Source organism: Bubalus kerabau, chromosome 22 (assembly GCF_029407905.1).
Source record: "Bubalus kerabau isolate K-KA32 ecotype Philippines breed swamp buffalo chromosome 22, PCC_UOA_SB_1v2, whole genome shotgun sequence".
Lineage (NCBI taxonomy): Eukaryota > Metazoa > Chordata > Mammalia > Artiodactyla > Bovidae > Bubalus > Bubalus kerabau.
In genome coordinates this window covers 39,234,761-39,262,249 of record NC_073645.1, presented here as the reverse complement: position 1 = coordinate 39,262,249, position 27,489 = coordinate 39,234,761, and the positions used below count along the sequence as shown (strand labels likewise).

At 45.5% G+C, this 27,489-nt stretch overlaps 1 protein-coding gene and 1 long non-coding RNA gene across 2 annotated transcripts in view; one reads left to right on the top strand and one right to left on the bottom strand.

Annotated features, from left to right (window-relative positions):
* The first annotated feature begins 4,361 nt into the window (after window positions 1-4,361).
* LOC129636506 (uncharacterized) overlaps window positions 4,362-27,489 on the top strand; it is a 47,183-nt gene continuing 24,055 nt past the window's right edge. The window contains exon 1 of the long non-coding RNA XR_008706964.1: window positions 4,362-4,529. This is a non-coding gene — a long non-coding RNA (uncharacterized LOC129636506). The remainder of the gene's footprint in view (window positions 4,530-27,489) is intronic.
* PNLIPRP1 (pancreatic lipase related protein 1) lies at window positions 4,392-22,478 on the bottom strand. The gene is given in 13 exon segments (XM_055559945.1): window positions 4,392-4,455; window positions 9,396-9,563; window positions 10,281-10,389; window positions 12,582-12,687; window positions 12,689-12,721; window positions 14,037-14,155; window positions 15,886-16,005; window positions 16,106-16,224; window positions 17,974-18,083; window positions 18,831-18,965; window positions 20,861-20,986; window positions 21,312-21,466; window positions 22,430-22,478. Coding segments are annotated over 13 exon segments (1,413 nt in total).

Sequence of the window (27,489 nt, the reverse complement as noted above, 5' to 3'; positions counted from 1 at the left end):
GCTGGTCCCATGCTGCCCCTGAAATCTGGATTTCACATCTGCTAGGGACACGTGGAAGGCTTCCCTTGTGGCTCACACAGTAAAGAATCTGCCTGCAATGCAGGAGACCCAGGTTCTATCCCTAAGTAGGAAGGTCCCCTGGGGAAGGAAATGGCAACCCACTCCAGTATTCTTGCCTGGAGAATTCCATGGACAGAGGAGCCTCGAGGGCTACAGTCCATAGGGTAGCAAAGAGTCAGACATGACTGAAATGACTTACACACACAGGGCCACATAGACGCTGCAAGTGTCCCCCAGAGTAACCATGGAGAGCCCTAAACACTCGTATCCCAGGCTGTGTGTTAGGATCAAGGATGTGTGATGCAGAACTTGGACTCCCTAGAGATCACAGGAAATGGGGTCTCACAGCTACTCTAATGAGTAGCCAAGGTGTTATAATGTGGCTTTTCTTTGGGGCTATAATTCCTACTTACTTTAGATGAAACTTTACAGCATTTAAGCCATGTTAAACAGTTCAAAAGGAGAAGGCAATGGCACCCCACTCCAGTACTCTTGCCTGGAAAATTCCATGGACAGAGGAGCCTGGTAGGCTGCAGTCCATGGGGTTGCTAAGAGTTGGATACAACTGAGCGACTTTCCTTTCACTTTTCACTTTCATGCATTGGAGAAGGAAATGGCAACCCACTCCAGTGTTCTTGCTTGGAGAATCCCAGGGACAGGGGAGCCTGATGGGCTGCCGTCTGTGGGGTTGCACAGAGTCGGACATGACTGAAGCGACTTAGCAGCAGCAGCAGCAAACGGTTCAAAATGGAGTCACAGTGGCCAACGTGAACTTCTGTATTAGATGTCTTGCATTCGCTGTGGGATTGTGAGTATCTTAGAGTGAGAAACTGAGCAGTACTTTAGATGAGAAATTTGATGGAGATAAGAAATGGGATGGGCAACATATGTAACTGGAACAGAAGGAGCAATTGATACAGAAAAGATACCGTGCATGCAACAGTTACACCTACCGACACACTCCTTGAAGAGAAACGCTGAGCCCAGCAACCAGAAAAACAAACACCATATATTAATGCATATATGTGGAATCTGAAAAAATTGGTATAGATGATCTTCTTTACAAAGCAGAAATAGAGACACAGATGTAGAGAACAAAGGTATGAATACCAAGGCGGGAATGGGATGAATTGAGAGATTGGGATTGACATATATACACTATTGATGCTCCGTATAAAATAGATAACTAATGAGAACCTACTATGTAGCACAGGGAACTCTACTCAGTGCTCTGTGGTGACCTGAATTGGAAGGAAATTTAAAAAAAGAAGATATATATATATATATATATATAAATATATATAACTCATGTACTTTGCTATACAGTAGGAATGAATACAACATTATAAAGCAACTATACCTCAATAAAAGTTAATTTAAAAAAATAAGGCTCTTTGCTGGAGGACTTGATCCCACAGTGCTGACCTGTCACAGATAAGACACTGCCTGAGGCCCTGTCAGAGCAGGGGGCGACTTCCCATTCATGGTCGTCTCAAGACCTGTGGCCAGACCAAGACCCCTGCTCTTGCTGACATGCTTCCTTCCCAACGTCTCCTTAGAGTGTTCCATTTACTCCCTTTCCTCGTTTCCCTACTCCGACTGAGCTGTGTTGTGTGCTGTTTGTGTTCAGTTAACAAAGGGGCTCCAGGTTTTGTGTGTCTCCAGGTCTGTAGTTCTTCCCGGGCCTTATCACTAGGCTCTGTGATGCACACGGCATCCAAGGCATTAATCGTGGGGCCTTCTGATCTCTGCCTTCCTGGGAGTTTTCTCAGGAAGTATCTCTGATAACAGGACCTATGCTTATTGTAGGAGAGGAACTTGGGTGGAGAGACCTGGGGCCCCGCTCCAGCTTGGGTCCCCAACAGCTGCCTTCCATGTCCCTGGGGTGTATGGCCATCACTGCACCTGTCGTCAAGTCCAAGGTCACCCAGGTCACCCGAGGCTCAGGAAACAGCCTCCACTGTGTGCTTATGGTGCAGCCAACAGCCTAAGGGATCCCCAGCAAGTTGCTTTCCCCGTCTTCAGTCTCCTCTTAGCTTCTCTGCTGTTTTAAAATCACTTCCTCCAAGTTCTTGCCTGTATCTGTTAGTCTGGGGAGCAGGTGAGGCAGGCTGTCCTTGAGCAGGGAGGCCCTCTCACCATCCCCTCCGTCATACCTACTTCCATGTACCACCCTCCAAGGGTTTCATTGTTGTTGTTCAGGTAGCTAACTTGTGTCTGACTCTTTGCGACCCCATGGCCTACAGCATGCCAGGCTTCTCTGTCCTTCACTATCTGTTGGAGTTTACTTAAACTCATGTCCATTGAGTCGATGATGCCATCCAACTATCTCCTCCTCTGTCCCCCACCCTTCTCCTCCTGCCTTCAATCCTTCCCAGCATCAGGGTCTTTTCCATCAAGGGGGGTCTCCTTACGGCTCCCCTGGAAGTCTGCGGGGACCTCCTCCTCCTCGCTGGCCTCCTAGCCTGCAGTCTCAGTAGGCGGTCTTCCTGCAAGCCTGGGCCTAGAACCCCTGGCTCTGTGGAGCCTTCCCCGTCTTGCTCCTGCCTCTTCTGGGTCCTGTCCTGGGATGCGCCTTGCTTTTGGCAGGCAGAGGGCAGCAGGGCTGTGTTTGTTTACGTGCTGGCACGCCGAGAGCACTGCCTCACAGTAGGCCACTTCCCCTCAGTCCAGTGCCTGGCACAGAGCTGGCATTAGGAGTGTCTGCAGAGTCTGTATCCTGTTGACTGAATTTGCCACCTCGTCCAGAGTGTGGGTTCATGGCCAGGGCTGGGTCTCTCCTGCTCAGTGCTCCCTCCTCCTCATTACACTGTTTATTGAGCACCACCCCTCGCCCCCTGCCCTTTACTATGAAGCCTCTACTACGGTCGCTCAGTAAATCCTCATCATACTCTCTGCTTGTAAGGACTGTTCTGGAGCCCACTCGCCCTCGAGTTTCATGTTTTTTTTTTTTTTAATACTTTTCTTTATTTATTTTTAGTTGTGTTGGGTCTTTGTTGCTGAGTGGGCTTTTCTCTAGCTGCAACGACCTGGGGCTACTTTCTAGCTGCAGTCCGTGGGCTTCTCGTTGTGGCGGCTCCTCTTGTTGAGGGGCTTGGGCTCTAGGGCGTGAGGGCTTCAGTAGTTGCGGCACTCGGGCTCAGTAGCTGTGGCTCCCAGGCTCTAGAGCATAGGCTCAAGAGTTGCGGTGCACGAGCTTAGTTGCTCTGTGGATGTGGGATCCTCCCAGACTAGGGGTCGAACTCATGTCTCGTGCCTTGGCAGGTGGATTCTTTACCACTAAGCCATTCAGGGAAGCTCTGCCCTCAAGTTTGAAGCTCAGTAACACCTGACGTGCCACCAGGGGTTAGAACCTGCTGTGGTGGTTGGGTGACCAAGAGGGGAGATACTCTGGGGAGGCGATGACCTTCCCTCAGAGCCCCCCCGGGGTTGATCATGGGACAGGCTGGACCACCTTGAACACCCCTCCCTCCACCAGGTAGAGAACACCTTTGTGGGTTAGGACTCATGGTGAGGTCTGGTTGGCTGAGTCATACCCACCCTCCCATGTCAGAAAAGTCCCTCTCTACAGGGTCGGCGTTAGACACTCCCCTCAGAAGACATTCCCTGGACCCCTTCTCAGCACTTGACCCTGCTTAGGATGGCGCCGCCCTGCAGGCAGAGAGAAGGCTTTGAGGCAGCCTCGGTCCAGGGACCGCAGGGGGCGGGGTGGGGTGGGGACTGGGAGACTGTCTATGCTCTGCAAATGTTCCCACCACAGCCTCTGGAAGCCGGAGCCCCTTTAACCTCATCAAGAGCCAAAGCTTCCAGGTGGGCCCATCACCACCCAATTTACCACCACAAAGAGGCCACGTCCTAGCACGGCCTTCTGTGATCTCAAGGCAGCCAGGGTCTGAGGCCTGACCCTCAGTCCCAACAACAGGACAGTGATCCTCTCTTTGTGCTGGAACAGCGAACACCCCCCTGCCACCCTCCCCAAACCTGCTCTGGGACTCTTGCCTCACTTGTAGATGAAGGGGCAGGGCTAAAGCTCTGCTGAGGCCCCTCAATGCCCACCCTCTGTTGAGGGTGTTTCGCTGCTTGTTGCCACCCCCTTAGGTGAGGAGAAGACAGTGGGCACAAGGACCAAGGAAACTGGGTTGGGGGAAAAGGTGTGGTAACTAGAGGTCAAGGACAGGAAATCCAAATATATAGAAAATGTGCAGGACATTTAAAAATATTCAGTTTCCAAATGTCCCATAGAGGGCAGCTGACATCAGCAACAGAGGTGAGCAGATAGATGCATGAACGGATTTTATTGGTGTCACACGCAGCGGCACCATGCCTGGCATTTAACAGGGCATGAGAGTGAGCAGGACGTCTTCTCTCACGGTGTCTTCGCTGCAGAAACTGTATCTGTGGAGAGAAAAGGAAGGCTTTTTCTAAGTGCCAAGGCATCCTTACCTGGCAACTGGACTCATTCAGTGCAGGTAATCGCTGATTTACAATTCAAAAGGGCTGCCCTAGGCTGGTAGCTTTAAACAGTGACTGGAGGGCTGATTGCCTGGGGGCTTCCAGTGGGAATGGCTGGCTGGACTCAGGACATGATGGGGTAGATGGTTTCTGGACACTCTGGCAGCCAGGACTGTGAGCTCCTTGGAGCAGGGACTGGGCCTCTCACAGCTCTCCTCCACAACCCATGCGAACACCCCAAAACCCTGGCACATGGATTTACAGATGGACTCACTCTTGGCTCAGTCACTCAGAGGACCTGATTCAACCTTACAGTAGCTCCAGAAAACACAGTTGCTACAGTAGACTGAGCTCCTACTGGCTGCAAAGGCACTAGCTGTTCACTGCGCGTGCGATGTGGACTTCCTTCTCACAACACAAGTATGTGGAGGTGTGGTCACAAGTCCTACATCACAGGAGAGGAAACTGAGGCACAGAAGGCTCTCAGTTAATACGTGGAAGAACCAAGATGCAGATACAGGTCTAGCTGACATCATGGTCCACATTTTCTATGGTTGGGTCAACTCCAAAGTTACCATGACCTTGCCTTTCAAGCCTGGAGTCGGGGCCTGGCTCTCTGCTGGGGCTCCCCGCTCCTGCCTTCCCAACATGACAGGGAGCTGTTATTTGAGTCTCACCACCCGTGTCATTTGCAGAAGAGGCATAGCTCTCTCCCGTGACTAGTGAGAATTCCATGTTGATAATACGTCTCATGACAATCCATGTAAAAAAGCTTTACAATTAATTAAAAAACAATGCAGATGTAAGTGGTGATGGTTATAGCTCTTCTAAGAGATACGGCTTCTCTCAGGTCTCACCACCTGTGAGCTCTGAAGCTTCATCCTCTTTCCTCACAAATGTATTTCATTTGTCTTTCCGGGAAGCCCTAACCCTAACCTAATCATATTCCGATTAAGTTAGTTTAGGTTCAGTTCAGTCCAGTCGCTCAGTCGTGTCCAACTCTTTACGACCCCATGAATTGTAGCACACCAGGCCTCGCTGTCCATCACCAACTCCCAGAGTTCACTCAGACTCATGTCCATTGAGTCAGTGAGGCCATCCAGCCATCTCATCCTCTGTCGTCCCCTTCTCCTCCTGCCCCCAATCCCTCCCAGCATCAGAGTCTTTTCCAGTGAGTCAGTTCTTCGCATGAGGTGGCCAAAGTACTGGAGTTTCAGCTTCAGCATCATTCCTTCCAAAGAACACCCAGGACTGATCTCCTTCAGAATGGACTGGTTGGATCTCCTTGCAGTCCAAGGGACTCTCAAGAGTCTTCTCCAACACCACAGTTCAAAAGCATCAATTCTTCGGCACTCAGCCTTCTTCACAGTCCAACTCTCACATCCATACATGACTACTGGAAAAACCATAGCCTTGACTAGACGGACCTTTGTTGGCAAAGTAATGTCTCTGCTTTTGAATATGCTATCTAGATATAACTTTCCTTCCAAGGAGTAAGCATCTTTTAATTTCATGGCTGCAATCACCATCTGCAGTGATTTGGGAGCCCCCCAAAATAAAGTCTGACACTGTTTCCACTGTTTCCCCATCTATTTGCCATGAAGTGATGGGACCAGATGCCATGATCTTAGTTTTCTGAATGTTGAGCTTTAAGCCAACTTTTTCACTCTCCTCTTTCACTTTCATCAAGAGGCTTTTTAGTTCCTCTTCACTTTCTGCCATAAGGGTGGTGTTATTGCATTTCTGAGGTTATTGATAATTCTCCCGGCAATCTTGATTCCAGCTTGTACTTCCTCCAGCCCTGCGTTTCTCGTGATGTACTCTGCATATAAGTTAAATAAGCAGGGTGACAATATACAGCCTTGACATACTCCTTTTACTATTTGGAACCAGTCTGTTGTTCCATGTCCAGTTCTAACTGTTGCTTCCTGACCTGCATACAGGTTTCTCAAGAGGTAGGTCAGGTGGTCTGGTATTCCCATCTCTTTCAGAATATTCCACAGTTTATTGTATATCCACACAGTCAAAGGCTTTAGCATAGTCAATAAAGCAGAAATAGATATTTTTCTGGAACTTTCTTGCTTTTTCGATGATCCAGCAGATGTTGACAATTTGATCTCTGGTTCCTCTGTCTTTTCTAAAACCAGCTTGAACATCAGGAAGTTCACAGTTCATGTATTGCTGAAGCCTGGCTTGGAGAATTTTGAGCATTACTTTACTACTGTGTGAGATGAGTGCAATTGTGCAGTAGTTTGAGCATTCTTTGGCATTGCCCTTCTTTGGGATTGGAATGAAATCTGACCTTTTCCAGTCCTGTGGCCACTACTACTTTTCCAAATTTGCTGGCATATTGAGTGCAGCACTTTCACAGCATCATCTTTCAGGATTTGGAATAGCTCAACTGGAATTCCATCACCTCTACTAGCTTTGTTCGTAGTGATGCTTTCCAAGGCCCACTTGACTTCACATTCCAGGATGTCTGGCTCTAGGTGAGTGATCACACCATTGTGATTATCTTGGTCATGAAGATCTTTTTTGTACAGTTTTTCTGTGTATTCTTGCCACCTCTTCTTAACATCTTCTGCTTCTGTTAGGTCCATACCATTTCTGTCCTTTATCGAGCCCATCTTTGCATGAAATGTTCCCTTGGTATCTCTAATGTTCTTGAAGAGATCTCTAGTCTTTCCCATTCTGTTGTTTTCCTCTATTTCTTTGCATTGATCTCTGAAGAAGGCTTTCTCATCTCTCCTTGCTATTCTTTGGAACTCTGCATTCAGATGCTTATATCTTTCTTTTTCTCCTTTGCTTTTCGCTTCTCTTCTCTTCACAGCTATTTGTAAGCCCTCCCCAGACAGCCATTTTGCTTTTTTGCATTTCTTCTCCATGGGGATGGTCTTGATCCCTGTCTCTTGTACAATGTCACGAATCTCTGTCCATAGTTCATCAGGCACTCTGTCTATGAGATCTAGTCCCTTAAATCTATTTCTCACTTCCACTGTATAATCATAAGGGATTTGATTTAGGTCATACCTGAATGGTCTAGTGGTTTTCCCTACTTTCTTCAATTTAAGTCTGAATTTGGCAATAAGGAGTTCATGATCTGAGCTAACCTAATCATCTTCCGGTCCCTCAGCAGCCTGGCCTCCCCGTGCCCCTCTCATCCTCCGGGACCCTCTGCCTGCCTTCCCAGCCACTCTTTTTGGGCCCCTCATGTGGAGTTCTTATTGTGTCATTTGACCTTTTGCATGAATTATAAGTCTAATTTGCCAACAGCTACATTGTTAAGCCCTCCAGAGCATCCTCCCCTCTGTCTTTGCATCCCCCTCCTGTACTCCTGGCATTCCTGGCACTTAAGTCAGAGAGGAAGGAAGGGAGGAGGCCAGTGTTAGGGGGAGACAGAAATAAAGGGGAGAAAGCTACATTTTTTTCTTTTGACACCATGTCACTGGAGGGAATTCCTGTCAGCAGATTCCTTGGTAGGACCTGAAACCACAATAACTTCCACATATTAACTAAAAATAATCCGAGGGGTATCTGAGAGGAGGTTGGACCAAAGTCTTACTTTTCTTTGGTCTCCCAATTATTATTATTTTTTAAAATGTTACTTATTGGCTGTTTTCCCAACAGCAAAATATTTGAATAAGTTAATGAATTCAGCATTTTCATTCCCCAGACTAGTTGGTGAGGTTCAATCTTCCTATATTTAAAATATCTGATGTCCACCATCCAGCTTTTTTGGATAGATTCCCTCTGGAGTTGGCAGGTGGGGAAGCCGCACACAGGCCTCTGGAGAGCTGAGGTGGCAGCTGATGGACTCAGGGCCTCAGGCATGGCCTCAAGCACATTCTGTTCCCTTTCTAGAAAGTGCAGAAAGACACTGTAGAGTGCATCACCCTGGCTGGTTCGGTCTTGTATTTTTTTTCCTTTCTCAGATCTACCTGTGAGCAAGTCATCTCCTGGGAACGCCTCGCCCTCGCGTTGTAAAGATTCCAATGAGACCACATTCTTCTGACCTGATTTTAACCACATGGTCCCAGGATGCAGGCAATGGTTCTACTTCCTTACAGGGCCTGGGGAACTGGCCTTCAAGCCCCAGCGTTCTCTGGTGGGGCCAGCAGGGGAGGCCTCGGCTGCACCCCTGGCCTGCCCAGCGCTTCCCACTCGCCTCCTTGGTTCTGTGCTCTCTCTGAGAGGACCTTCTTGTTCTGCTGACCACCGGCCTGGGCCAGCCTCTCCATCCTCCCTTCAGAGAGACAAGGAGAACCTCACAGAGGTCATCCAGCCTCTGGACGGCTGTGAGTTCTGCCAACCCTGCTGTCCCTCTGCCCAGGGGAGGGACATTCTCTGGGACCTGAGGTTAGTGACCCCACCAGACCTCCCAAACCTCAGTCAGTGACCAAGATCCCAGGAGCCCCTTTCCGCCAAGCCACACAGAGATGTCCTCCTGGCTGGACTTGGGGTCCGAGCTTTGGTCATTACCCCCATATCCCCCACAGCTGGGACAGTTGGGGACATCATGGGTCAGGATGAATATTCTACAAATATGGACACCTCAGCTCTCTCTTGTCTCATCTCAAATTTTATATCTTTTGCTAAAACTGATTTCTTCTTCTATTGCTCTGAGCTTTCATGGATCGTCCCCTCTTTAACATGTAGCCATCCTCCAACCCATATTTATAACTTTATATCCCTCAGAAATTATTTCTTATTTCTCTTATTTTTCCTCCTCAGTTTTCACTGAAAGTGGAGCTGTATCATCTGTGCTTCCCAGAGAGAGTGCTGAGGACCCTGGCTGAACGTTAGCTGACCTTCTGGGGCGAGTTTCCATGACAAACGCAACTTTCTACGAACATCCTCATGAGCAAGCCAGCAAAGACACTTACCCTGTCTGCTCCTCTCCCTTCTGTGCGGTGATCTTGGCTGCACCCACTTTGGGGAGGGTTGGGTTTACCACGTTGTTATTCCAAAGAAACTTGACTTTCTCAATTGTTCCAACATCAATATCTGAGTCAAACTCACTGGAAAGGGTGGAGCCTGGTTTGATAATCCCACTTGAAATAGAGAAATAGAAACATTCCCATTCACTGCAATAAGTTCTAATGAACATATAAGTCCCTTCCACTTTTCTCTACTCAAGATTAACTTGATAATTTTTCCAAATTAACTCTCAGATAAAGGTTAGAAAAATGAAAAACACAGTTACAATGCCATCAGTCTCAAGCTACTATTTATTTTATTTTTGGCCATGCCACATGGCATGTGGGATCTTAGTTTCCCAACCGGGGATTGAACTTGTGCCCCCTGCACTGGAGGCTAGGAGTCTTAACCACTGGGCTATCAGGGAAGTTCCTCAAACTACTATTTAAATATTATTTCTTCAAATGTAAGTTCATTTATCTTCAAAACTTTGTTATAGAAAACCATGTAATTCTTTCATATTTTTCTGGTTGAATTATTTGTATAATAACAAGTCATCCACTTATTTTAACACAAAACACACATGTGACTAGGCTAGTCAGAAAACATGATATCTGGGATAACATTAGATTTAATCTTAAAAAATCTTATCTATTGAGAGAGCAAGAATTAAATGCCTGGATTTATAATAAAGAAAAGAACACTTGTTAGCAGAAATATGAAATTAGCTTCAGTACATAAAGTAAATAATTTAAAAGCCATTCAGAAAAATATGCCAAGCATGTGAGTGCATGCATATGAAAGGCTTGTGTATCACCAAGTGAGAGATGGTGTCAAAAAAGGAAATTTACTTGAAGATATTGTATTGACAAGTGTTTCCCTTATTTCCAAACAAAGCAACTTTGATTTGACCAGTGGCTGTTCTTCCAGACAGTGTTATAGAAACGCCATATCTCCAGCCTGCACGGGGCATAGAAAAGAGTTCAGTCTATTCACGCGCAAGACAGTGGACCCACATCTCAGATCCCTGTTCCCCATTCCTTACACGGAGGCATTGAGGTAGAAAGTTCCACATGTTAACCTACAATGAAACTAGGCCCTAAGGAGAAGCACGCATCTGGCAATGGCCCCACCCCAGTAAAGGGACCACTAGTCACATGTTGCTGCTTAAATTTAAATCCAAATTAAATAAAATTAAAAAAAAAAAAACCCTCCCTTCCCTTAGCCACGTGGAAAGTGCTGAATTGCTACACATGGTTGATGGCTGCTGCGCTGGGCCGCACAGAGCATCGCCACCGCAAACTGGAGTTCTGTTGCGCAGCTCCCCTCTAGAAGGACAGTGGTGTGAGTGAAGGCGAGAAGGAGTGAGGGCTTGTCCCCGCATTCAAAAGGCAACTCGGGGTGCCGTCCTCAGAGTCTCAAGGGCCAGGTCTGTCTTTCCTTTGCCTCTCTGTGGCTTGAGCAGTCTCCAGCACAGAGGTCATCAAGATTTTTATCTGAAGAGCTGTCTTGGCCCCCAGGAGCACACACATGTGCACGCAAACTGGCACACCTATGACCACACACTCACACACATACCTAAGCACACACGTGAGTGCGTGCTAAGTCACTTCAGTCGTGTCCGAGGCTCTGAGACTCTATGGACTGTAGCCCGTCAGGCTCCTCTGTCCAACAGATCCTCCAGGCAAGAATGCTGGAGTGGGTTGCCTTGCCTTCCTCCAGGGGCTCTTCCTGACCCAGGGATTGAATCCACATCTCATACCTCCTGCACTGGCAGGCAGGTTCTTTACCACTAGCACCACCTGGAAAACCCCATAAACACACACATGCACACACATATACACATGTACACATACACCCACATACTCATATACACATTCACATTCCCACGCATGCACACATAGGAATGTAAACACACCCCCCACACACACACCCTTTGCCTAACTTCCACGTGTCCTTCAGGTCCGCAGAGGTGTTTTCTCTGCTCCTTCCTCTGGTCAAGGCTGTGTGCTCTGTCCCCTGATATCCCAGCAACAATGTGCCAAGCCCAATGCGCTTGGAGCTGCTTGCTCACTTTCCATCTTCTCTGCTGCATTATAAATTTCATACTAGAGTGTTTACATCCTCCCTGCACCCCCTATGTCTAGCACAGTCTGTGGTCCATAAATAAATGTTAGTTGAGGAATGAATATATGGCTTTTGAATGTTTAATTTGTTGTTTTAAAATATGGGCATGTATTTCATGCATCACCACATCAGAAGAAGGATTGATTCGTCAATGTCTTTTTAAATAAATATGTATACAGTGGTGGAAATATTCCCTATCTTGATTGTGGAGATGGCTACATGACTATTCATTTATCAAAACCCACAGAACCAGCTATACACCACAAAGGCTGACTTTTGCTGTACATAAATTATATCTCAATAAACCTGACTTAAAGTACTATATAAGACTTGTATTATATTTATGTATTTGTATATACACAGGCTCTCTCTCTTTTTTGTTTACAGTGCAACATCTTAAGGAAATTTCATAGGGCAGGTTGGCACAAAGTGGCTGAAACATGTCCATATCTACCCTTTGTCTGAGCTCATTCAGCTGAATTTGGAGAGAAATTACCCATTTTCTGATCCCTATTCACCCTCCACCAAACAGTCACCCCTCCCCGCCACCCATGATCAAGAGGGGCACAGGGACAGAAAGCTGGAAGTGGAGAGATCAGAGCTGGGCTTCTAAGTGGGCTGGACAGGCAAAGAGTTGGTATCAAATAAATTTTAAATGAATCGGAAAACAGATGTGGATAAGACAGTTTTTATGATGAAGAGAACAAAAGACTGTGGAGTGGCAAAAATTCAAAGAAGATGGCCACAGAAACATGTAAATCGCTGTTAGCCCCTTAGCCATGCTATTTGCATGAGCTCATTTTATGCCATAGAAATAAACTGGAAGTAAAGCAGACTCTTTCTAAATTCTCAGTGAGTCTTAAATGGGGTAGTTGAGTGGATGTGTCCTTTTACTAAGATAAAATGTACCCACAAATATTTCATGTTATTATGTTTATATTTATTAGTATTTATTTATTATTTATTAGTATTCATATTTACATAAAATAGAACCCAAACGTTTACCAGGGCAGAAAAGTCACAACACAACTTATGAGCAAATTTTCTGGAATCTCCTGTGTTCAGGAAGAACTTCTGCTGCTCCTCACGTGTCTTGCCAGCAAATCTGCCAGCAGAGTGTCCCATCTGTGGGACACCCTTCATCTGGACAGGGGAAGCACTTGTTCTAATGAGAAAGATGGACCTGGCTGTAAGCTATGTTTGTCTTGCTATGATCCAGCCATCTTACAGGCAATGTTCCTATAGCCTGAGTTTCCTCTTTTATAACTGGAAAGAGATTGGAGTAGATGGTCTCTAAACTACCTTCATCTAGGGTGTGGTACCCAAGCCTGAGGCACATCACGTTCAGAAAATATTGATGCCTAGACCCCAGGTTAGATAAAATATGGCTTTCATCAAGCGGTATGCTGGTGAATGATTAATAGGCAACACTGGAACAAAAAGTCCTTTGTAATGTCTACCAATTTCCATGCTATAAATACTGACTGTGGCCAGTTTCGAGCTACCAACATGATGTCACTGAGTGGGGAGCTGGGGAGAGATGGTCACACCAGGCTCCAGTGTATCATTTCTTCTGTCTGTCTTGTTGCCAGCTGCACAAGACACAACCCCCCACCCCCAGCCCCCAGCCTGGCACCCAACTTTCCTTCTCTCTGGTGTGTATATTCTTCTCTCACACATTCTATTTTTGTTCTGCTTTAGTCAGAAATCTGCACTCCTTTTCCTCCTTCTAAAATCTATAGGGATGGTGTGGGGAGGGAGGAGGGAGGAGGGTTCAGGATGGGGAGCACATGTATACCTGTGGCGGATTCGTTTTGATGTTTGGCAAAACTAATACAGTGTTTGAGGTTTAAAAATAAAATAAAATAAAAATAAATAAATAAAATCTATGATTTTCCAAGCAAGATTCAAACTTTGCCTCCAGCAGGAAGCCTTCCTAGATCACTGAATTGATTGCTCTACTCTCTGATTTCCCAGAATCTTCCTCTCCCATGTGACTCTTCTAGAATTGTAGCTACCTCCTGCTTAAAGGTGTTTTCCCCTCCACTCTATGGAGGGGTTCACTCCATGTGAACTCAGACATGCAGTGCCAAAAAAATATAAGGGATGATCAGAAACTGGTGACGGAGAAGGCAATGGCACCCCACTCCAGTACTCCTGCCTGGAAAATCCCATGGATGGAAGAGCCTGGTGGGCTGCAGTCCATGGGGTTGCGAAGAGTTGGACACGACTGAGCGACTTCACTGTTGCTTTTCACTTTCATGCATTGGAGAAGGAAATGGCAACCCACTCCAGTGTTCTTGCCTGGAGAATCCCAGGGATAGGGGAGCCTGGTGGGCTGCCATCTAAGGGGTCGCCCAGAGTCAGACACGACTGAAGCGACTTAGCAGCAGCAGCAGAAACTGGTGAAGAGTACTGCAGACCCCAACACAGCAGGACAACAGCACCACCGTGGGACTCAAGGTGGGATAATATCTTACAGACTCAAAGTCCCTGTAGCAAGCACAGGGGTATGCGGTGAATCCATTGTGATTGAGGATGCTCTCCGAGTAGTAATGATAGCTTCTCAAGTGATTGCAAGCCATGAAGTCCCAGTTTCCTGGGGAAGTAAAGGAGGAAGTCTGCACAGGTGGCCGGGGTCCTGTGACAACTTCTCTGCCTTTCCCTCCAAGTGGGATGGGACTATATATTCAGAAATTTAAGATAAGTCCAAAATCCAGACTCAAAATGACAGTTAACATAGAAAGCCTGCTTTCTGATTGCCGGGCAATGTTTTGAACTCTTCACGTGTATTGTCCCTATAACCCTCACCTTTCTTCAGGTGTTTCCCTAGTGGCCCAGATAGTAAAGAATCTGCCTGCAATGCAGGAGACCCAGGTTCGATCCCGGGATCAGGAATATCCCCTGGAGAAGGGAATGGCAACCCACTCCAGTATTCTTGCCTGTCCATGGGATTTCCATGGACAAGAGTGGTGACTCTCATGCAAACAGGATTTCCCATGGCTAGAGGACCCTGCTGGGCTACAGTCCATGGGGTCGCAAAGAGTCAGACATGACTGAGCAATTAACACTTTCACTTTTCTTCACAGATGGGTAACACCCATCCTTAATTACAGAAAGTCATACAGACTCCAGCCTCAGGTTTCAGATTTCAGCTAGGAGCGGTGCAGCTGGGATTTAAACCCAGACTCTCTGGTGCTGGAGCCCAGGCCTCTAACCTCTGTGCTGTCCTGTGTCCCAGGCACCAGGTTGGAGGTTCTTGAGGACACAATCAGATGTGACATGACCTCCCAGACATGATGAAAGCAGGACAAGGACATTCTCATGACATAGGCAAATAAAAAGGAAGGCCGAATAGCTTTAGGTGGCTTTATGTGAGCACCCCTTTCACTCTTACCATGTCTTACTCCTTCTTAGAACCTTCCTTGGCCTCTACAAACTCTTGCCAAGTGGTCGCTATCATAGCACACCTTCAGGACCTGGCCTGAACGTGCTTCGTTGGTACTGATGGAGAGTCTAGGCTACTCTATTCTCTCAAAGCCTCATAAAGCCATGAAAGACAAACACTTTGGTCCTCAGCCCTAACATTTGTTTTGATGGTGTCCATCCCTGCCAAGTCATTACGCTCACATTCAATAAAAATATTGTATCATTTGCAGGGCCAAATGATGAGTCTGGCTGAAAATTTCACCTATTCATTGTCATTCTGACTTAATCTGATACGAGAGCTATATCTGAAGGATGCTCTTAATCCCAGTTGCTGACCATTGATAAAGAACAGCCACATTGAGTAGCAAGTCTCTGCTCTGACCATCATTACCTGTGATTGCTTCTTATTGCTGTCCCAACATAGAAGAGCAGTGACTCTCATGCAAACGGGTTTGCCATGGACACGATTGAGAATATTCCCATTTTATCCATGGGGTTGAAGCCAGTTATATAAGCTTGAACCATATCATAAACAAGAACTGGTAGAAAAATTCTGTTTAAGTCAGGATAGTTATTTTTATGATATTTCCTTCATTAGGTAGTTATCAATTGACTGTTTGAGTTAACAGCTCTAAGAAGTGGTTTTGTAAACCTTTGTTGCTTGTTCACTCCAGGACACCCACAACAATATTTTAAGGAAATAACAACCAGCAGAGCTGAGATATAACAAATGAAACATGGCTGTATTTTTAAGAATAAGATCTAGAAAGGGAGATCTTATTTATATTCTAGAAGGGGAGATCTGTTTTTAAAGAACAGTGTGTTTTCATTGTTAAGCTTTGCTGTGGGAATGGCATTGATCCCCAGGGAAGTGGTTCCCCCACTCTGCTCAGCCTTTACCTGCCCAGATGCCATCTAGGTCTATGATCTGCGACAGGGCATTCTTCCTGCATCCAGGCATTTCCTCTCCGCCATTTGGGAAGAAGTCAAGGTGACCCACCTGTTGTTTCGTTCCAAAGCCTGAAATATTTAGAACAGCAGTGAGCTTTTCCTAACACAGGTCTCTCCTGCTGGAAACATGATTGCAAAGTGCTTACAGCTGGAACATTGCAGGGCTCACCCATGAATGGGATCAGGGGAACTGAATCCCTGTGGATCACATCAACAAAGCCAGCGTCGGAGGGGCCGAGTCAGACCTCTTCAGGAGCACCCTCGAAATTTGCTTCTACAGGATCCAAAAGAGATGGCCAGTGCTGCGCACAATAGGTTTGACTGTAGGTGCCAGCAAGATGGAGGTTGTACAGTTGCCTAGGTTGTGCACTCCCCAACTCGAGGGATACCCTGGAGCTGTGCAGTGCCATGGCCAGGGTATGAAATGTGGAGCCCTCAAGTCTCCATGATGCTTATTACGTTCTAGTGCATGGATAGAGAAGGGCAGGTGAACAAAGAAATTCAGATTTTGTTTAGGAAAGGATTTATTTTTTTCTACAACAGATTCTCCCACTTCCTTGTATATCTTTCTTCTTCAGCTTTCTCTTTCCCTTCCCAAGTTTGAAGGGAAAAGGGGAGAAGTAGTAAGGTATCCTGATTCAAAACACAGATTCTGGGACCAGGATGCATGCATGTGTGCGTATATGCTAAGTCGCTTCAGTCATGTCCAACTCTTTACGACCTTACGGACCATAGCCTGTCAGGCTCCTCTGTCCATGGGATTCTCCAGGCAAGAATAGTGGAGTGGGTTACCATGCCCTCCTCCAGTGGAATCTTCCCGATGGGGGGATCGGACCCACGTATGTCTCCTGTATTGGCAGGCAAGTTCTTTACCACTAGCACCATCTGGGAAGCCCCCTAGGACTAGGATGCCTGGCTCCAAAGCCCTGCTTGGCTATTTCTTGAGCAAGTTGCATGACCTTGGGTGAATCACTTGACTTTTTATATGCCTCAGTTTCCCCATTTTATAAAATAGGGGTAATGATTCAGCTATGATAAGATTAAATGAGATAGGATATGTAGCATTTAGCAAAGTGCCTGGCACATTGTTATGGGTGTGTAAGTAAATATTTAGCATTATTTTTCCCTGACTATATGGTGGTGCTTGTGGCAAAGCCTTCCAGGCTCTTTAGGGTCTCAAAGAGTTGGACACTACTGACTATATCTCATTCTTGACAGGACTCCTGGGTTTAATAGTTGTCTTTGAAGATTTTATCAGAGAAGCTGTAAAGGCACGAACATAACTGTCTCTTGAAAATAAATGGTAGAGTTCTTATAAAGGTAGAGACTTGCTTAAGCCATAAGATAGGAGAACCGGTCAGTTCTATCACTGATTAGATGTGTGACCTTGGGCGAGTCATTTGCTTCCCTCAGCCTTTTTCTTTAGTTCTGAGGATTAAATGAGAAAAATGTAAAGCACTTTGCAAAGTATTTGGGATAAGTAGGTACTTAATCTATGCTTACTGTAATAGTTATATTAGCTTCATAATGATTATATTACATTGATGTAATTTGTTGTTATGATTTAAAAGCTTTGCTTGGGTTAAAAGGATGCTTTTGGTATGATGGTGACGGTATTTCTTCTGCCAACGAAAGCAGTGGAATTTTTGTGTTTTCTTCTGCCCTTGATTTCAGAGAAGGGGAAAAAGAGTGATGACATGGATCCTTCTTAATTGTGTTTGCTCATGTTCATCTCAGTCTTGCTCTGCATCTTCCTGGGTGCCCAGTCCTGCTAAGAGAACCACACCAACAGAAAACATGGATCTAGAAGGGAGGAATGCAGACAGAGTGGAGGAAGCAGAGGGAAGAAAGCCACTACCTCCCCTGCCACAAAGATAGGCTTCTGAGGAGCTTCCCAAAATGTTCTGTGCAGACTCTAGCCAGCTCTGCCACAGCCAAGAGGACAGACTCCTTGGGGCCAGCTCCAAGCTAGGGAGTCTTGTATCATGTCCTGGGGCTACTGGGGACAAAACCTGGGGCCCTGGCCCTCAAGTCCTATCTGTAATCCTGCCCAGGCCTGGAGTTTTTCTCCCTGCCTCTCCTGCCACATGGGTCCCCAGGCTGTGGCCAATGAGGTGGACTTGGGAAGGTGAGTAGCTGTAGTTCGACTGGAGAGGGAAGATTATATTGTCAGGATATTTCTCTGCTGTGGTTTTTGCAAACCTAAAGCCATTACTCCTCTGCTGAAAACCTTCCACTGCCATTAGAATGAAACCCAACTCATTACAAAAGCCTCAGAGCTTTCCTGACTCAACACCTATTTTTCTAGACTCTTTTTCTACCCAAAGTTTTTGTGGAACTTTCAGTTCCTCAAATATGTTGTATTTAGGTCTGTTTTCAACTTCTCTACCTGTTGTCATCCACAGCTTAGCCATCAGCTCTCAACTTAGATGTCTGTTTCTGGGAGACATCCTTAATTACGGCCCCCCCTCTCCAGACTAAATTCACTGACCCCCATGTGCTCCTATAAAGCCTTGTAGCTACCCCTGCCTATCCCCACATCAGAACCCTGATCACACCCTATTGTCACTGTAAACTCCCCCAGAGCCTGGACCTCAGTTGTCCTCTTTACATCCTGGCAGAGCTCCTGACACTGTGCTCCTAAATACTGGGTGGACAAACAGACAACACAAAGCTCGAAGTGTTCACACCCACTGGTCTCAGAGATGTTCACCCAAATGTACTTGTTTACTACAGGTCTACAGATCCACAGCGCCTCGACTCAAAATGAGTTTTAGGAGTCAGACTCTGAGAGAGCTATCAATTATATTTCCTCTTTAAACACAGAACCCTCAGTTGCATCTTTGCACAGAGACCAATGATGTCACCTCCTCTGCAGCCCGGCCATCACTCACCTTGAGCATGGCCAGCATCTGGGCCACCTGGGCGCCCACCACGCACACATTGTTGGCGGCCTGAGTGTAAGTGGTCTGGGAGCCTTTCTTCCAGTCCACGCAGATGCAGTTCACCTCCTCCACCTCAGACATGTTCTGGTGTTGGAGAGACTCCAGGGGGTTATCATGGGGCTTATGAATCCACATCCAACCAGGGCTCAGAAATAGTCCCTGAGAGTTACCACTGGCCATCTTTCTGTCCTTCCTAGCAGGGGCACTGGGATGAACTTGACTTTGTTAGGAATCCTGTTGCCAACAGGAATTATCCCTCGGGGGGTATGTTATGAAAAAGGCAAATTAGTTTTCTCTCTAGTTTGTAGATTAATTAAAAGCTGACCACTCTGGTTTTCTTTGACCAGATTCAGTAAGGTTGATTCAGTAAGGTGGATAAAACCAGGGCATCATTTAAAGAGCCCTGTTGAGCAAAGAAAAGGTCTCAAGTGCATTCATTCTCTGGAAGCCAGGGTCTAACTGACTTTGTGGATTTGACCACTAGGGGTCCTTTTAGCCTCTTGACAAAGCCTGGGCTTGCTCCACCCTAGGCTACAGGGCACTAAGTAAGTTCTAAGGTGGGAGGGAAGGGTCACTATTTTTAGAGTTAGGATAGCATAGTATTTCACAGAAAGAAAGACACACTGCAGATATTTGAAAAATAGAACTGTACTGATTTAAAATATATTGGAGAATTCTGAAAGGGAAACTTCTTCCTGGATGTCACAGGAACTGATATATGCTTAGAAGTTCTGCCAGGGAAGACATAGGACCAGATTGAGTCTAAAATGGTGCTATAAATTAAAAATCCATCAAGAATCTTTTCACATACATGATACTAGTATGTGTGATCACACACACAAATACCAACAGTTGTTTTCTCAGGACCTTTATTTCTAAAGCAGCCCTGAGGAATCTCTTACAAACTTGGAGAATTTAGAGTATAAACTATATCTTACAGTCTGCACATTAAGATACTTATTAATGATGGAACAGAAGTGATACTAAGAGTTAAATACATGGTAAAAACCGAGGTCAAATGCAGAATGATTTCACTTTTCAGGGTTTGTGACTTTTCCTATAGACATTTTAGGTTGGAGTTATTAATGTGTGTGTGGAAGGCAGGCCGTTAGGATAAATTCTGAGGTGTCAGAAAAACATTAAATCAGTGAACACAAGACAAGAAGGCATGGATGGTATATTATGTGTGTGTTTGTGTGCCTTTGCACGTGTATGCTTGTGTGTATGTGTACATGTGTGTGTGTGCATGTGTACACATGTGTGTTATTCCATTGTCTGTCCTTCTGACCTAAAGACACTCTATTACAGTGGGTTTTGGCACTTTCTATTCTGCAGTTTAGTGAAAAGGCTTCCCAGGTGATGAAGCAAGAGAGACGGGTTCAGTTCCTGAGTGGGGAAGATCCCTTGGAGGAGGAAACAATAACCCACCGTGGTATTCTTGCTTGGGAAATCCCATGGACAGAGGAGCCTGGCCGGCTACAGTCCATAGGGTCACAAAGAGTCGGACATGAGAATCTGTGAGCAACTAAGCATGCACACATTCTGCCCTTGTGGGCACCTGGTCAGCCTTAGCTCCTCGTATCTCAAATAAACAGTCATGGCACATATCTGTCACTCAGGGAAGTGGGAAAGAACTGAACAAAAAGAACATAATCCCTCATCTATGGAAATACAAAGTAACCTTACTGAAACGAAGCAGACAACACTTAGGCATAATCTAATCAGAAATGAGAGGGTGGAAGTGATTGCTCACAGAGCAAATGCCATTGCTTCAGGCTACTGATGCAGTCCAGAAATGTGGAAAGGGCTTTTTATTTTTGTGAAGAGGCATTTTAATTGCATAGTAAAACCTCAATATGTCAGGGTTTCCTGTTTCCAAGTTCACTAATTGAGATCACATAAAGGGAGGTGGAGGCATTCATGGGAAGGAAGGGCAGATGCCTGGAGCACAGGCCACAGGGCTTAGAGCCAGGTCCTACCTTGCACATGTCCACCAGCCAGCTCTCATCTCCCTTGTCTATGAAGCCATGGATGATGAACCAGGTCTTCTCGGCCATTTGGAAATTGGACGCCTCAATCGTTGATGGATCAGAGGAAAGGAGAATCTGTGACAAACACAGAAGTGTTCCATGTTTTTGTAGCCCAGCCACTTTGGCCTGTCTCTTTCTGCCCCATTTCTGCCTGTTCCAATGCCACAGACCAGAATCACATAACCAGCTAGAGGTTCTGACAAAAGTGAACCATTCATTCAAGCCAATTTTTTTTTTTTTTTTAACCAGTGACTTACTCTGTCCAGGTGTGGCTAGGCCTGGGGGAGCAGCTGGTAGGATGGGGTGGAGGAGGAGGGTACAGGAATAAGGAATTTCTGGTCCCCGCGTAGACACAGCTGCTCACTCCTTTACAACAACGTTAGAATAGCAGAGGTCTCACTTGAAAGTTGTTTGGGTTCTTGTTGGTGTAGAGCAGGAGGTGGGTGCCAACCTTCTCCGGGCTCCAGGGGAGAATTTTCAAGGGCCTTATTGCAGCCCCAGCCCAGGGCTCGTAGTCAGAGAAGCACCCGATAGAATCATAGCAAACTTCGTTTCCTGGAGAGAAATGATGACTACTCAGAGATTAGCTCCCAAGGCTAGGCTGATCACTCCCCGGCTTGGGGATAGGCTGAAGACCAGGCAGAGTCTTGCCTCAGCTCCATCTTCTGTCTCCTTGCCTGGCCCCCACGCCCATCTTCTGATTAGGGACCTGTCCCACTGAATCCCACAGAGACCTCTCTGCCTCGAACCACCAGCAAAACTTAAAAGTTCTGTGTTCCTTGGGGCCTGTTATATAGAGTGTTGTGAGTCAGAAAAAAAAAACAAAAACAAAACTAGTATTGTACATTAACACATATACATGGAATCTAGAAAAATGGTACTGGTGAACCTATTTGCAGGGCAGAAACAGAGAGGCAGACATGGAGAACAGACGTGTGGGCACAGGAGGGAAGGAGAGGGGATGAATTTCGAGAGTAGCACTGAGATATGCACACTACCATGTGTAAACTACATAGCAAGTGGAAGCAGCTATGCAGCACGGGGAGCTCAGCTTGGCGCTCTGTGATGACCCAGAGGCAAGAGGGAGGGGATATATGTATACGTATAGCTGATTCACATTGTTGTACAGTGGAAACCAACACAACAATGTAAAGCAATTCCCTTGAATTAAAAAAAAATTCTATCCCCAGAGCTTCAGATGTGTTTATTTGACTACTAATATGATAACAGGCAGTGGTCAGTCAATATGTTAACCCAGACAAGGATTTAATGCTTTATCTGGAAAAGTCTGGCCTCGGGCACCCTGGGCATAAAGGTGGGCTGATGATAGATGCCCTGAGGCGGGTCCCCCACAAACTGCCTCCTCTCCCAGGCACTGGGGCAGCCCCGTCCGCCTCTCTGTGGAACCTTGGAGCTGTCTGGAGCTGCTGGAAGCCCAGCCATGGCTGAGGTTTCTCTGGCCAGTGCTGAGATGATGAGGTTACGCCCTTCCCAAAAAGCAGGTGGGATGTTTCTTACCTTCGGCTGCTCCCAGCAGGAAAAGAGCAATTGTCCAAATACTCACCATCTACAAGAAATTCAGACACTCAGCTTTACCAAGCATGACCAGAGTAATGAGCAAAGACTCAGGAATTCAAGGCTCTTTGCCCTGCCTCCCCACTTCACAGCTTTGGGAAGACTTACCCTGTTGGATGTTCCAGATCTTTCTTCTCCCTGGATCAAGTGCCTGGGCCATTTTCTTATACTCGAGCCTTATCACTGGGACACTGCTTCAAAGAAAGAGCAGGTGATGATAGAACATGCTGTGTGCACTTAATATTTCAGTCTGCACAAATACATAAAACAAGATTAAAAACAGAGGTCAAATCTTCCCACAAGTCTAGTAAGATGAAGGATGCTTGATTAAAGGAGGGGAAAGGTCTAACTTTGCACCTATGTACCTGTGCATGTAATTATGTGCCAAATGGACCCCACTTTCTAATTTTTTTAATTTGATCATCTAGTACTTTACAAGTCCCAAGAAGGACACTGTAGCAAACTCTAACCGTGAATGAACCCATTCTCACTTAGAATGGATGAAAATGCCCTTGCAAGTAGCTGATAGCAAAGGGAAGGGTCTAAGGAAACCTTCTGTTTGTCTCTCTCTGGCAGTCTAGTAATACTTGAGCATATGAGTGGTGAAGACAGAGTCAACAGCCCCATAATATCCTCTGACTACAATTCCCCACTAACTAGTGTTCTATTGCTATGGGATGAGCCAACCCAAAACATAAGGGTTTAAAACAAGAGCAATCATATTATCCTGCTATAACTTGGAATAGCTGGGTTCAGGGGCCCATAAAAGCCCATGTCACCAGACCACATAATGTCTGTTGAGTGTCCTCGGACCCTCTGAAGTTTGCACACCTGTTCTATGAGACTACCTTGTGAAGTTATCACGAATCACCCACTTACCCAAGCGTCTGTGAGCAGCTTGGCTGGTTCACACAGCCGAACCTTTGGTGTCCTAACCACCTCCGAGTTGAATATATCTCACTGTCAAAGTTCACACTGCTCCTGAATAAACAGGACACTGGGGTACAGGCTAGAGGGCCCCCTTCCTGTGAAGGGGATAGAAAGGACTTCCCTTAGGCTAATAAGGAATAGCAGCCAGCAGTTACTGAGGCTTAGTATGTGTGGTCAGAGTACTTTTCATGTACTTTGAAAAGTACATGTACGGAGACTTTAAGTCTCACAACAACCTCATTAGGTAGGTAAACAGATGTGGAAACTGAGGCACCAGCCTTTAATATCATGCTTATAATATCATGCAGACAATGAGTGATAAAATGGGCTTTGAATCCAGAACTATCCAGAATGAAATATGGAGTTGTTGAATATCAGTTATTTTGAGCAAGTTATCAACAAGATTTGTCGAGTGTCAGCTGCCAAGAATAGGGGAAATACTTACATAGAATAAATTGAGATAGAAAATAAATTTCTCCCTACTCCAGACTTGAACCATCTGGTTGACCTGACTGATGAGGTATTCAAGCTTTGGAAATCTGTTTATGTGACATAGGAAGGTACTGGAGCTCTTGATGAAGACTGTGGAGAAGACAAATGCTGTTATTTGATGTTGCAGTACTAATGTGGGATGAGATTTATGACAAAACCTGGGTAAAATAGGTAAATTGGGTGATTGTTGTTTTAGTTGTTCAGTCCCCAAGTTATGTCCAACTCTTTGTGACCCCATCGACTGCAACACGCAAGGCTTCTTTGTCCTCCCCTATCTCCCGGAGTTTGCTCAAATTCATGTTCATTGAGTCGCTGATGCTATCTAACCATATCATCCTCTGCTGCCCCCTTCTCCTTTTGCCTCCAATCTTTCCCAGCATCAGGGTCTTTTCCAGTGAGTTGGCTCTTTGCATCAGGTAGCCAAAGTATTGAAGTTTCACCTTCAGCATCAGTCCTTCCAATGAATATTCAGGGTTGATTTCCTTGAAGATTGACTGGTTTGATCTCCCTGCAGTCCAAGGGACTCTCAAGAGTCTTATCCAGCACAATTCAAACGCATCAATTCTTTTTGTGCTCAGCCTTCTCTATGGTCCAACTCTCATATCTGTACACAACTATTGGAAAAATCACATCTTTGGTTTTTGGAACTTTGTAGGCAAAATGATGTCTTGGCTTTTTTATATAGGAGATGTTGGATAACTCTATCTGTTCCCTGGACCTCTTCTCTTCCTACCATTCACTTGACCTACCCCACATACCCCCATCATACATGTCAAGTTCTTTCCCACCTCAGGGCCTTTGCATTGGCCTGAAACTCCCTCCCTTAGACCTCCGTGGGGTTGGATCCTTCTTGTCATTCAACAATTAGTTTAAATGTCACCTCTTCAGTAAGGCCAACCTGGCCACCTTCGAAACTCCTCCACTGCTCCCCTCCCACCCAGACCCTTGCTCCCTGGCAACTTATTTGCTTCCTTCTCATCACTCATCACAAGTTATAATTATCTTTGTTGTTTTTCTGTTTATTTATTTGCATTCTTGCTTTTCCCATCTAGAATGCAATTCCATGAGGACACAGGCCTCTTTTGCTTTGGCCACTGCTGTGCTCCCAGCTTCTAGAACCATGACCAACACAGGTATTTATGAATTAATGAAAGGAAGAATGCACATATATGAATAGAGTTCATAGACATTTTATCCTTATTCTCAGAGTGGATTTCATGGCTGGGAATGGTGAGAGGGCACAGTTCTAAGCTGGGGAAAAAAGATATTTTCTTCAGAAAAGCAAGAAGAATACAAACGTCTGACTAGATTTAGGAGAAATAATCATTGCATGATCTGTCTCAGTTTGCTAAGAGGTTAGTTTGCCTTGCCTACTTCCCTTTCAGCTCACCTCACTGCCAAGTTCATCTGTGGGTTCTATGCACACCCCTGAGTCAGGGCTTCAACAGCTGAAACTACCTTAAGGTGATCAGAGCTGATGTGACATCCTCTGGGCAGGAAAGGAAGGTTTAATCTCTAGCAGCCACTCAGTTGAGCAGTGAGAGCGTGTGGACTCCAGACACTCCAGTGTAGAACTATGGGCATTTAGGGCTTAATTTTTCTTTCCTAAAAATTTTTTTTCTCTTTTATGTTTGTAGATAGGTAATATATGCCCTTCTACATCTGATACAATACAGAGTTTAAAAAATTATGCCTCACCAGATCCTTGTGTGTCCTTCCAAAGGTAGTCTATGCATTATAAGTATATATATATATATATATATATATATATATATATATTGTATTTTGTTTAAAAATATAAATGATTAACACATTCTGTACATTATTTTGCAAACTGATTTTTTTAATTTAATTTTATTTTTAAACTTTACATAATTGTATTAGTTTTGCCAAATATCAAAATGAATCCGCCACAGGTATACATGTGTTCCCCATCCTGAACCCTCCTCCCTCCTCCCTCCCCATACCATCCCTCTGGGTCATCCCAGTGCACCAGCCCCAAGCATCCAGTATTGTGCTATGTTTGAAAACCATTCCGTATCAGTGCATAAAAAGTCCAATCTTTTTACCAGCTGCATAGCCTTCTGACATTTGGGTATTTACTATTAGTTCTCTACTGATGCACGTTTGGTTGTTTCCAATCTTGCACTATTAGAAATAGTGCCTTGTGAATATTATACATTTGTTTTCTGGATGGATGGTGTATCTGTGGGGTAAATTCCTTAAAAAAATGGAACTTAAGGGACAAAAGATAGTATGTTTAACATTTGGTAGTGGTTACCACTCTGTTTCTATGTTCTGATAACTCTACTAGAAATCTTTGTGTATGTTGGCTATTCTTTCCACCCCAATCCTGAAACAAGAGTGAAGGAGAGACCATTCACTATTTAAATAGGTAACATTTTAGAGGTATGTTAGTTGTGAGACTTTGAGTTGTAGGCAACAGAAATCAATTCTGGATAGCTAATTTTTTTTTAAAAGAAGATGTTTGTTGGAAGAATATTGGGGCATCTCATAGAATCCATGAAGCTGTTGAACTGTGACACTCAGGGACCAAGACGGAGAAATGGGACCACCCTGGAGACCTCTGCACATCGTCCTCAGAGCCCCTCTGCCTTAAGCCTGATTCTGCTACAAGGTCTCCCTGGCTTTGAACATCTCAGCCCAGAATTTTTAGTCTATCAGATGATTGGTCTGGTGAGGCCAGGAGCTGTCCCTGAATTAATTAGTAATAGGATATGGGTCCTGTTGGGCAGGTCTGGTTTTATGCCCAAAGATGGAGGTGACTTTGTGAGCTGGGCAGCCACTGCAAGAGGTATGTGGGTCTGCAGAATCAAATAACAATCCTACATCAACTGATCTACTCACTTTGTACCAAAGTGCACGGGTGGTGGGGCAGTGCCCGTGGGTAGGGGATTTCTTTAAGAGTATTGCTTGTGTTTATCAGAATTTGAAATAATAAAGGGATGATCTCTTCCTTTTGAGTCGTCAAGTCCTTGTCTTTGCATGCATGCTCAGTGATGTCTGACTCTTTGTAGTCCTAGCCCACCAGGCTCCTCTGTCTATGGGATTTTTTTTAGGCAAGAATATTGGAGTGAGTTGCCATTTCCTCCTCCAGGGGTTCTTCCTGACCCAGGGATCAAACCTGTATCTCCTGTGTCTCCTGCACTGCAGATGGATCCTTTACCCACTGAGCCATCAAGAGTGATTGGCAACTCTGGCGATTGGACTTGCTGATCAGGAAAGTTGATCGGTACTGTTGCATTGTGTTAAGAAGAAGCCATCAGTAATTATGGGCATTAGTTGTCTAAGAAGAAGTGTGCTATACTGGAGCACTTAGTATTCTACAAAAGACAAAAGCAAATGAACCTAAAAGGCACCCTCACTTCTGATAATCACATGAGGTAAAGAAGACCGGAGTCTGGAGCCTGGATTGACCCATTGCTGTGAAAACTTTTCTGACACCTGACCTGTTCCTTTCCCAGCCCCAGGCTTCCCTGGAGTGAGGAAATAGGTTAGAGATGATGATGGATGGGTTGTGAAAATGGTTGTAGTTCTTTACTCCTTCCCCTTCCCAAAGC